General features: G+C 60.9%; 2 protein-coding genes across 9 annotated transcripts in view; one reads left to right on the top strand and one right to left on the bottom strand.

Moving 5' to 3' along the window:
* The first annotated feature begins 393 nt into the window (after window positions 1-393).
* On the top strand, window positions 394-9,432 carry NT5DC2 (5'-nucleotidase domain containing 2). 2 transcript variants are annotated; one of them, XM_045493073.1, is made up of 14 exons: window positions 396-687; window positions 4,762-4,946; window positions 5,082-5,156; window positions 5,367-5,422; window positions 5,540-5,633; window positions 5,826-5,954; window positions 6,065-6,125; window positions 6,205-6,307; window positions 6,420-6,521; window positions 6,725-6,806; window positions 8,550-8,636; window positions 8,710-8,850; window positions 8,932-8,996; window positions 9,075-9,432. In XM_045493073.1, exons 1-14 carry the CDS (start codon window positions 456-458, stop codon window positions 9,334-9,336), a joined length of 1,674 nt encoding a protein of 557 aa, XP_045349029.1. In that variant the 5' UTR covers window positions 396-455; the 3' UTR covers window positions 9,337-9,432. The 2 variants fall into 2 exon arrangements, with proteins under 2 accessions (XP_045349030.1, XP_045349029.1); XM_045493074.1 differs by lacking the exon at window positions 8,932-8,996 and having other exon boundaries at window positions 394-687; window positions 9,075-9,236.
* STAB1 (stabilin 1) overlaps window positions 9,311-10,826 on the bottom strand; it is a 26,769-nt gene continuing 25,253 nt past the window's right edge. For 2 of the 7 annotated variants that reach the window (XM_045493070.1, XM_045493071.1), the window contains exons 63-69: window positions 10,682-10,791; window positions 10,470-10,589; window positions 10,234-10,383; window positions 10,051-10,155; window positions 9,816-9,962; window positions 9,604-9,720; window positions 9,311-9,517 (exon numbers count right to left, since the gene is read on the bottom strand). In XM_045493070.1, the coding sequence (XP_045349026.1) occupies window positions 9,461-9,517; window positions 9,604-9,720; window positions 9,816-9,962; window positions 10,051-10,155; window positions 10,234-10,383; window positions 10,470-10,589; window positions 10,682-10,791 (806 nt within the window). In that variant the 3' untranslated portion in view covers window positions 9,311-9,460. Of the gene's footprint in view, window positions 9,538-9,603; window positions 9,721-9,815; window positions 9,963-10,050; window positions 10,156-10,233; window positions 10,384-10,469; window positions 10,590-10,681; window positions 10,792-10,826 lie in introns of those variants that run through there. The other 5 variants (XM_045493066.1, XM_045493067.1, XM_045493072.1 and 2 more) reach the window with 4 other exon arrangements.

Raw genomic sequence — 10,826 nt, 5'->3', positions numbered from 1 at the left:
GGACAGGGGCGGGCGCGGGGGGCGGCGGGCTAGAGGACCCGGGAACGGAAGGGGAGACAGAGGACCGGGGGTCGAGGTGGGCCCGCCGCGCTCCGACCCTTCCCTCTCCGTGTCCCGGCCGTCTGCAGCCTCAAGGAGACGAACGTTCTTGGGTCCTCCGACCTCCCGGAAAGGGAGCCCGAAGAGCGGCCATCGCTGCGGTGGCCACCGAAGGGGGGCGCAGAGTCCTCCTCAGCCTCGAGGAGACGGGGGAGGGGGCTAGGGAACCCGTCCCGCCCCGCCCCGGGACCTCCCGCCCCCCAGGCCGAGGGGCGCGCCCATTGGCCGGTCGGGCTCCGCGCGCCGCGCCCATTGGCCGGCCGCCGTGAGGAGCACGCGGCCACCGTGGCGGGCGCGCAGTCGGAGGGCGGCAGACTGGCCGACGGGCCGAGGGCTGCGCGGGCCGCGCGGCGGGGATGGCGGGTGCGGGGCTGCGGGCGGCCGCTCGGCGCTGGCTGCCGTGCAGGGGCCACGGCGGGCCGCGAGCCGCGTCGTCCTCGCCCTCCTGCCCTGGCTGCGGCCCCCCGGGTCCCGGCGCCCACTGCCCCGGTGCCCCGCGCCCCGCGCCCGCCCCGGCGCCCGCCGGCGGCGCCGAGCTCAGCGCGCACCTGTGGGCTCGTTACCAGGACATGCGGAGATTGGTGCACGGTGGGTGAGCCGGAGTGGGATGGGCGCCGGGGGTGTATCCGCGCGGCGGCCGGCGCGAACCCAGGCGACGGACAGACCAGCGGTCCCGAGCCGTCCCGGGCGCCGCTCTTCGGGGAAGGCACCCTGGTGAGGCTCGCCGGGGCCCCGGAGCCTGAAGGCCGAGCAGCTTTTCGGGAGAGGCTCCCGCTGGTCGTTCCGGGGCCCTCTAGGGACGCCCCGACGTCCGGAGGCAGACGGGCCGACGGGAGTTTTGTTCCCTGGCTCCGTCTGCAGGATCTCGGGGTTCCCGAAGCGGCCTCCGGAATGCGGAGCCCCCACCGTCTTTCCTGGCGACCCCGTCTGCCGGGATGCTGCGGCGGAAATGCCCCTACCCCTTGTTCTCTTAGCGGCCCTTAGTTGGGGCGGGAGCTCCAGGGACAAAGCCGGCCGGCGGCGCTGCCCAACCTAAGCGGACGCGGACTAGACTTTGCAGACACCTCTGGTTTGCCACCGAGGTCCGGGGCACTCTCAGGACCAGGAGGGGAAGGTGTTGGTTGGAGAAACGAGACCAAGCCACCCCAGGGCCCTGGAGTCCACAAGGGTGGCTTCATCCTTGGCCGGGACACTGCAAAATGGGCTGATGAACCTGCGGCCTCCCCCCCAGAGGCTTCCTGTGTTCTCTCCCACACCTACAAGGCAGGCTCCTCAGGTTGCTCTACAGAAGGTCTTCTCCAGACCCAGAGCAAACACAAATCCTTAACAGCATCCCAGGCCTGTCCTGTCCACTGAAGGGGGGTGGGGGGTGGTGGTGCGGGGTCCTGACAGAGGTCCAAGGCCTTCAGAACCACTATTCTGCCTTGGGCTTCTCAGGTGAGTCCTGTCCAGCTCTCCACACAGCTAGAGTGGAGGCTCTAATCATCTGGAATCTTCCAGACAGGGATGGGATGAGAGGCTGGGATGCCCTGATGAGGCCAGAGATCTGAGAGTGCCTGATATTGGTCCCCACCCCCCGCCCCACACCCGCCCTGGGGCTCTTCTCTCTTCTGCGGCAGGCATATGTGGTTTGGGCTTGACCCCTATCACTGACCAGTAGGGTGGCGCTCAGCAGGCCTCAACCCTCTTGGACCCTCAGAGTCTATAGTATAAAACACAAACCCACAACACAGGGCTGTGGTGGAGACACAGAAGGAACCAGGCCTGGAAAGGGCAGGGGAGCTTCTAGAGGAGCCCCCAAGGGTGATGCGGCTTTCACTGGTAAGACAAAGTGGCCCTGTCTGGAAGATTCCAGATGATTAGAGCCTCCACTCTAGCTGTGTGGAGAGCTGGACAGGACTCACCTGAGAAGTCCAAGGCAGAATAGTGAGGAATTGTGGTTCTGAAGCCCTTGGACCTCTGTCAGGACCCCGCCCCTCCCACCTCCACCCCCCCCCACCCCACTCCCCCCTTCAGTGGACAGGACAGGCCTGGGATGCTGTTAAGGATTTGTGTTTGCTCTGGGTCTGGAGAAGACCTTCTGTAGAGCAACCTGAGGAGCCTGCCTTGTAGGTGTGGGAGAGAACACAGGAAGGCCTGCTGGGCTTTGTCACACCTGGCTCACCTGGATCTTAAGATACTCACAGAGCCACCCAAGCTCCTCTTGATGTGAAAGCATCATTTCCAAGATGCTAGGATGAGCCAGACTGGCACCCCTGGTCCTAACTCATCCCTCTTGACTGGGTTTTCTGGGGGACATTCTGGGCATTGAGGTATGCCTTGGGCTAATGCCTGTGGGCAAAACTTTGCCCAGGAGCCAGGCCCCAGCCCAGTGCCTCCCTGCCAGCATGGGGACACTGAAAGGCTAGGCCTAGGGGCAGAGTGGTTAAGGCAAGTAGAGTGACCCGAATTTTAATCTCAACTGCATTGCCTACCGCTGGATGGTTTAGAGCAAGTGACTTCACCTTCCTGAGCCCATTTCTTCCTCTGGATGATGGATGAATAAGTAGGACCACCTCACAGGATTGGAGTAAGGCTTGAACAGGATGAGCCTCTAAGGCACCCAGCAACAGCTGGGAGGAAGGCACCCACAGTGAGTCTTACAGCTGCCGTGGGGAAGAGTTGGCCCTGGAGCCTGGGGCAGGGGTGGGAACTGGGGACTGAGAAGAGGAAAGGAGGGTGAGGTCTGCACAGTGAGCCCAGTGAACTTGGGAGGCCAGTGCAGGTGAGGAGTACATCCTCCTCACCTGGCCCTGTGCGCCACCATACTCCCGTGGAAAGGAGTGGACCTTGTGGCCCCCAGAGCTGTGCTTTCCTCCATCCAGAAATCACGTCGGGAGGGCAGACCCCGTGGGCTGCTTCCCCATCCTGCTTTGTTCCTCAGAGGATTGTCCATCCTGGGAACATTTTCAAGGACAGAGGCGGAAGCCTGGTCTTGGCTAGAACTCTGCCGGCAACAAGGGGCTACGCTGCCAAGCAGATCCCTCCCCTCCCCCCAGTAGCCCTGGGGGGCTACTGGACTTGGTGCCCAGGAACTCAGGACCGTGGGGAGAGCAAGGCCCAGTGACATCAGAGGCCTAGTGACATCAGAGGGGCATCTCACAAGCAGTTCCCTAGAGAGCTGAAGGCAGCTGAGTCTCACGTGCATCCAAATGAGGAGTGTTCTGTCTGCACCCACGAGTCTGTGAAACAGCTGCTCTGTGCCAGGCTTATGTTGGCCTGGGGCCCCTAGAGGAACCAGCCACACTTGTTCCCCCACCCATACCCTGCACTTTGCTCCAAAGGAAAGGGGGTAGGGTGGAACCCGTGTTCCAAAGGGGCCTCCAAGGCAAATGCTCAGAGCGTGGGAGCTCATCGGTGTTTGCCTCTGTGCACAGGCAGCTGTGTGGCCGAGGGTTTCTGCTTCAGGATTGTGCCTTGTTGTGGCTGAGACAGGAATTCCGTGGAGGCTTGGGCTGCGGGTGCGGGCCTTAGCCAGAAGCTAGTGGTCTCAGGAATGGGGCCACCTGGATCCCCTGCAGGGCGGTGTCCTGTGCACCTAATCCCACCTGGTCCCCTCTCCTGCAGCCCCTACTCCTCGAGTGATGCAGGGAGATCCGGGACAGGGAGGTGACAGGCTTCAGAGGCCCGTGGTTCATTTAATCCTACATTTGCCGGGTGCAGAGCAGGAATGCTGCACAGAGCACATTCAACATGACCTCTCCATAATTCTGTAGGTTGGCACGATTTTGATTCTGCCTTGAGAAATAGGGAATCTGAGGTACAAAATGTGAGGTAACTTTTCTGAGGTGCCAGTTGTAAGAGGGGGTATTTGGCTTGGTCTCTCTGACCTCAAAGCCCAGGCCCTTTCCCCATTCAACTCCCCTACTGTACAGATGGGAAAACTGAGGCAGATAAGCCTGGGACCCCCTCATCCTCCTCTGCCTCCCTAGGACCCTAGAGCTTACTCTGCACGGTGTCCCACTCAACCTGACCATAGCATCCAGGGACTTGGGGTGGCCATGACCTCATCCCCAGAAGGGAGCAACCTGGGTACTGCCCCGCAGCCCAACATCAAACATCCTGCCTGTCGTAATTAGCAATGTTCCCTGGCCAGAAGCAGCAAATGTCATTACGTGGACTGGCGGGCCGCTGAAATCCGATTAGAGGGGCCTCGCTCCACAGGCCGTGGCAGGTGCTCAGACCCGGGAAAATGAGCGACAGAAGAGCTACCCCATACTCCCCCCTCCCCCAACTCCTATAATGTTCCTCAGTCCCAGCCTGAGCTTCAGGCAGGGTGGAAAGGGCCCAAGCATAGCCATGGGTCCAGTGGGGCTTATGAGAGCCTGGAGGGGACGTGGGCTCAGTTCACCTGGTGGGCTGCAGGCAGGGGTGTAACCCAAGACCCAGAGGTGGGAGATCCAGCCGTGGTCTTGTCCCATTGCCAGCTCTGCCTTACCCCAACCACGTGACCCTGGGCAAGTGGCATTTCTAAGCCTCAGTTTGACCATATGCAGCCTTGGGCTAAGATTGCCCATCTTGGGTGGTTTCATGAGGCTCCCAGAGCTGGGCACCTGGAAAGTGCTCGGTGACCATTTGCTGCTTCCGTGTTCATCTCATCATACCTGCATCTCCTCCCTCCAGACCTCCTGCCCCCCGAGGTCTGCAGTCTCCTGAACCCAGCAGCCATCTATGCCAACAACGAGATCAGCCTGCGTGATGTCGAAGTCTATGGCTTCGACTACGACTACACACTGGCCCAGTACGCAGATGCGCTGCACCCTGAGATCTTCAGTGCTGCCCGCGACATCCTGATTGAGCACTACAAGGTGAGGCTGGCCGGGCAGACGGCCCAGGCCCTGGGGGAACCTCAGGCTGAGTCACGGAGGTCCCCTGAGGCAGCTGCCCAGCCAGAGGTCTGGCATTGCCACTGGCTCAGGCGTGGCGCACTTCCCCCCCGACAGTACCCAGAGGGGATCCGGAAATATGACTACGACCCCAGCTTTGCCATCCGAGGCCTCCACTACGACATTCAGAAGGTGAGTGGCTAGGCCATGTTCTCCGCGGGGCCCCTCCTGGCTAGATGTGCATCAGCACTACTTCCTTAGCCCCCACAGCTGTAGCTTCACGGGCACTTAATCCCCTTGGTACCTTCCAGCTGGGGCTTCAGCACAGGGACTGGAAGAGGCTGGCTTGGATGAATGCAAGCCCCTTTCTTACCACCCATCCCATTCCCCTGGTGCTCCCAGAGCCTTCTGATGAAGATTGATGCCTTCCATTATGTGCAGCTGGGGACGGCCTACAGGTCAGTGCAGACTGCCCTGCCTGACCCTGCTGTCCCCCCACCCCCTCAACCTGCATCTTACACCGTGGCCTCAGCTCAGGACCACTTCAGACTCATGATGTCTGTGCATCCACCCAGGGGCCTCCAGCCTGTGCCTGACGAGGAGGTGATAGACCTATATGGGGGCACCCAGCACATCCCACTGTACCAGATGAGTGGCTTCTACGGCAAGGTACTTGCTCCGTCTGACACTGCCACTGGCCGGGGCAGGCAGCTCAGTGATCTCGCTCTGGGTGCCCTCACCCTGGTGGGCTGGCTCACCCAGCAGGTAGTTTCCCTCTACCAGTGTCCCAAGGGACACTGGTCTTCAGGGCGAGGGGCGGTAGGGATAGAGGGGCTGCTGAGGTGGCTGCTCCCTCCACAGGGTCCCTCCATCAAGCAGTTCATGGACATCTTCTCACTGCCGGAAATGGCACTGCTGTCCTGCGTGGTGGACCACTTCCTGAGTCACGGCCTGGAGTTTGACCAGGCGCACCTCTACAAGGATGTGACAGTGAGGACATTGGGCCTGCCTCTCGGGGTGGCAGGGAAGATCAAGTCAGCCACAGCGGGGCAGGCCTTCTTGGCCCCACTGCACCCTCACAGTCCTTCTCCTACCCCCAGGATGCCATTCGAGATGTGCACGTGAAGGGCCTCATGTACCAGTGGATCGAACAGGATATGGGTAAGGGTAGACAGTAGCCCTGCTGCGGCTTTCTGGGCAGGGGGCCGGGCTGGCCCTCACAGACCCATCTCCCTGTTAGAGAAGTACATCCTGAGAGGGGACGAGACCTTCGCCGTCTTGAGCCGCCTGGTGGCCCATGGGAAGCAGCTCTTCCTCATCACCAACAGTCCTTTCAGCTTCGTGTGAGCTGCCTGCGGTGGGGAGGTGGGGGGGGTGGGGTCCTGGAGGGAATGGGGTAGGGCTCAAGGAGGGGCCTGCCTCAGCCCACCTGCTGCCTGTTCCACTTCTGCCCAGGGACAAGGGGATGCGGCACATGGTGGGTCCTGACTGGCGCCAGCTCTTTGATGTGGTCATCGTCCAGGCAGACAAACCCAGCTTCTTTACTGACCGGCGCAAGTATGGGCCTAGCAGGGGTGATGAGGGTGGGGAGTGGGCACTGGCCTTTGCTCACCACCCTGTGTGCTTGGGGTGGGGACACCCCCTTGTCAGCACCCAGCCCATGTGAGCAGGTGGCCTTTGCAGACTGAGGAGGTACCTGCCTCTGGTCCTGCCCTAGACTGGAATCCAAGCCCTTTACCCCTCTGCCTTTACCCCTCCAGGCCTTTCAGAAAACTTGATGAGAAGGGCTCCCTGCACTGGGACCGCATCACCCGCCTGGAGAAGGGCAAAATCTATCGGCAGGTGAGTGCTATCTGGGTGGCCTAACCATAGCCCCAGGCTGTGGAGGGGTCAGTAGCACAGCCTCATGGGCCCTGCCCAGCCACCACACATCTGCCGTGGCTCTGCCCCCTTGCACCATTTCCAGGGGCACCAGGGAATGGCTCTCAGGACACAGGCCTGGTCAGTTTACCTTCATTTGAATTGCAAGTTTACTGCTCAATAGCAGAGAGAGTCTGGCCAAGTCACTTGGCCTCTCTGTGCTTTGCTTTTTCTCATCTATAAAAGAAGTATAATGTAAAAAAAAAAAAAAAAAAAAAAAGTATGTTCTACTTGAATTGTGGTGTACAAGCCCTTAGATGGGCCAGGCATTTACTGAATACCCACTAAACAGCAATGTCATTACTTGGGGCTGACCACTCTGCTACAGCCAGTCAAGCTGGCCGGAGCAGCTCATGGGCCCTTGGGGAAGACCCCCTTTCCTGGCTGGTGGCTAGGAAAATGAGAAGGGGGCCCAGTGCTGGGGGTTGTGTGGTGATTAAGGAGCAGGAGGTGATTAAGGCATTTGGCCCTGGATGGAATGCGGAAATCCTGGCTGAGCTGGGCTTCTTGAGGGTGGGGGTTCCAGGGGTTGGGGGGAGGGAGGAAGTCAGTAGTTGGGTCGGGAGCAGCCTGGGGTATCCAGGGCAGCGGCCCGGCCTGTAGACAGTACTTCTACCTGGGTGGCACCCAACTCTCCATGGCCCCCTTAAGCGCAGGCTCTTACCCTCAGCTCTGAGGGCAACGCTCTCCTTTGTCTTGGCATCTTGGCTAATAAGCCTGAGGAGGGTCATGTACCTTCGTGGGGAACAAGGGGAGTTTTTCTCCTTTGGCAGCTTTTAGCCTTTTCTTTATGCCTGATGATCTGAAGTTTCATTTTGTGTGTGTGGCCGATCCTGCTTGGTTCTCATCTTTCTTTATGCTCCCTTCCTGTCTCCCCTTGCTGGGGAGGCTGGAACCCAGGTTCCATCTTGCCTGACTCAGCACCTGTACCTCGAAATTTTCTCTTGGTTCAGGGCACGTCCTCAGCGCTCCGCCCACTCGTATTTGACTCTACAGCCTCCCCACTTGAGCTTATTTCAACAATCCTTTCACGGCCCTGTGTCTGCCACGCCTTGCTTTCTCCCCCTGCCACTAGCATGCACAGGCTACTGTAGTAGCTCCTTTGCACTGAGTGTGAATTCTGTTCATTTTTAGGGTGTGGGCTCCTGCCTCACTGGCTGCTGCACCTCCTGCTCTGGGCCCCCTGCCCCATTTTCTGCTCTCCCGCGAGCTTCCTCTGTTGTGTTTGAGCTTGACTGCTTTCATCTTTTCTCTGGCTTTGGAGCAGGAGGGGCAGATGGCTTCGCAGTGAGGTCTGCTGGGTCCCTCTGGGCCCAGGCCGGGGAGGACAGGAAGGGCTTTAGGGCCACAGGCTCGCTGCTGTGGTTTGTTTCCCACAGAGTGGGATCCCTGGGGTGGGTGTGAGGCCACAGGGAGGGGAGGCCCAGGGCATCATGCCAGGCTGACAGACCTTCCTGTGGCAGGCAGACCCCCTTCCTGACTGTGAAGGGGGAGGAGACAGGGCCAGAGCCCGGGGACACTGAGGCCACGGGAAAGGGCAGCCCGACATCCAGCTGGAGGGGCCGTGCTGCCCCTGGGGATTTGGGAGGAAGGTGGAGAACATGGCGTGGCTCTGGTAGTCCCGTGGTACGCTGTGCTCAGCGGTGCCCCCCCACCTCTCCCCAGGGAAACCTGTATGACTTCCTCCGCCTGACGGAGTGGCGTGGACCCCGTGTGCTCTACTTCGGAGACCATCTGTACAGTGATCTGGCGGTGAGGGGCGCAAGGCTGGGTGGGAGGGAGGGAGCCTGCTGGCTGATGCTGATCCCTGTCCTCCACCCCCCAGGACCTCATGCTACGGCACGGCTGGCGAACCGGTGCCATCATCCCCGAGCTAGAGCGCGAGATCCGCATCATCAACACGGAGCAGTATATGCACTCGCTGACGTGGCAGCAGGCGCTCACGGGGCTGCTGGAGCGCATGCAGGTGTGGGGGCGCGGGGCGGCCTGGGGGGAGGGCAGGGCTGCCGCCCAGGCACACACCCAGCACCCACCTCGTCTCCCCCAGACGTACCAGGACGCCGAGTCGCAGCAGGTGCTGGCTGCCTGGATGAAGGAGCGGCAGGAGCTGAGGTGGGCAGGGTGGGGCAGGAAGGGCTCCCAGCCTCACTCCTGCTGTGCCTGCTCTAGTGCCCCATGTCTCTTCCTCAGGTGCATCACCAAGGCCCTGTTCAACGCTCAGTTTGGGAGCATCTTCCGCACCTTCCACAACCCCACGTACTTCTCACGACGCCTCGTGCGCTTCTCTGACCTCTACATGGCCTCCCTCAGCTGTCTACTCAACTACCGGGTAGACTTCACCTTCTACCCACGCCGCACACCCCTGCAGCATGAGGCGCCACTCTGGATGGACCAGCTCTGCACCGGCTGCATGAAGACACCCTTCCTTGGCGACATGGCCCACATCCGCTGAGGGCACCTTTATTGTCCAGAATAGGTCCTAACCCCTCCTGCCCCGCCTATGCTGGGCGTCGTTCCAGGGCGGGCAATAAAAGTGGTCTCCCTCCTGCTCGTGGCTCTGTTCGGTCCTAGATGCATCACTTGACCGTGAGGATCCGCTGGGTGTCCGGGAAGTCCTCCTCCAGGAGTGAGTCCTGGGTAGGGGAGAGGACGGCTTGTGGCTGGGCTGATAACCAGGCCCTGGGGTCCCCTTCTGTCATCGCTCACCCCTCATACTCACATCGAAGGGCTCACAAAAGGCATCAGGGCTGCCGAAGACGGGGTTGGGAACAGAGACCAGCGTTGGGCTGGTTCCTTCCTGCCATGGGGAGAAGTCATCCTCAGCATCATCTTCCGCCTGGAAGAGAGGTATGTGGTGAGGGGCCTTGAGCAAGATCAGTGGACCCAGACACCCCCAACATCCCTCCCCCCTGCCCCCCAACACAGCTCTACCTGGAAGGTGGAGAAGCCAAAGCCCGTGGCCTGGCCTCGGGCACGGAGGTAGAAGGCCCCAGCCACTAGGCCAAGCAGTGCTCCAGCAGCCACTACAGCCCCCACACCTGCCACCACGGGTGGACCCTCAGGTGCCACCACTGCCTGCTGCAAACAAGGAGAGCGTCAAGGCCAGGACCGTCTCCTCACCCCTTGCTGTTCTGCCTGTCGTCCTCCCCACCCCTCACCAACTCACAGGTTGTAGGGGAGCCAGGAGGGGCCTGGCCAGAGCATGGATGATGCCGTTGAATGCCATGATGTCCCACACGACGACGTGGCTAACCACGACCGCCCCTGGGGCCTGTAGGGAGACCAGAGTCAGGCCTGGTGAGTGTGTGAGGGCCAGAGCCAGCAGGGGAAGTGCAGTAGCAAAACTCACCACAGGGGCCCAGGAACTGTTGTCAGGGCCCACAGCACTGAAGAAGAGGCTGAGGCCCGAGTGGGCGGGGAGCACAGTATCCTGGCTGGCATTGGTGCTCAGGAAGGTGGTGTTGGAGGCATGCAGCTCCAGGTCTGGGCCGCTCAGCGTCTGTAGGCAAAGCAAGGCCTGTTAGTCCAGGCCAGCCGGAGGCATCAGCATTGGGCCTGGCTCTGCCCACGACCCCCACTGGTTACCATGTTGTCCACGAAGCCTTCATTAACAGGGACAAAGAGTGTCTTATAGGTGAGCTCATCGTCCAGGAAGTCCAGGAAGTCCAGACCCCGAGGGGTGGCATTGGCATAGCCAAGCAGCATCTGGAAGAGGGAAAATAGGACTGTGGGCAGGCTCCCTCCCCAGGGACCCCAGCTACCCACACCCTCAGCCCTGAGGCTGGGCGCCTGCACACCCCATAGAAGGTGGAGAAGTTGGCCGTGGCAGCCAGTACGTCGAGCAGCTTCCCATTGCAGACGCTTGTCCCATCACCCACAAAGCCTTGGCGGCACCGGCAGGCCACATCTGCAGGATAAGCAGTTGGGTGGGTCAGTGGGAAG

This window comes from Leopardus geoffroyi, chromosome A2 (genome assembly GCF_018350155.1).
Source record: "Leopardus geoffroyi isolate Oge1 chromosome A2, O.geoffroyi_Oge1_pat1.0, whole genome shotgun sequence".
In the NCBI taxonomy this organism is placed as follows: Eukaryota; Metazoa; Chordata; class Mammalia; order Carnivora; family Felidae; genus Leopardus; species Leopardus geoffroyi.
The sequence above is the reverse complement of the archived record's forward strand: the minus strand, read 5'-3'. Positions and strand labels throughout refer to the sequence as shown.

Bases quoted from the DNA above. Each gene is read 5' to 3' on its own strand.
- NT5DC2 (XM_045493073.1), top strand. From the start codon at position 456: ATGGCGGGTGCGGGGCTGCGGGCGGCCGCTCGGCGCTGGCTGCCGTGC. The intron at 5,634-5,825 runs GTACTTGCTCCG...CTCCCTCCACAG, and splicing joins TGAGTGGCTTCTACGGCAAG to GGTCCCTCCATCAAGCAGTT. The intron at 8,997-9,074 runs GTGGGCAGGGTG...TCTCTTCCTCAG, and splicing joins AAGGAGCGGCAGGAGCTGAG to GTGCATCACCAAGGCCCTGT.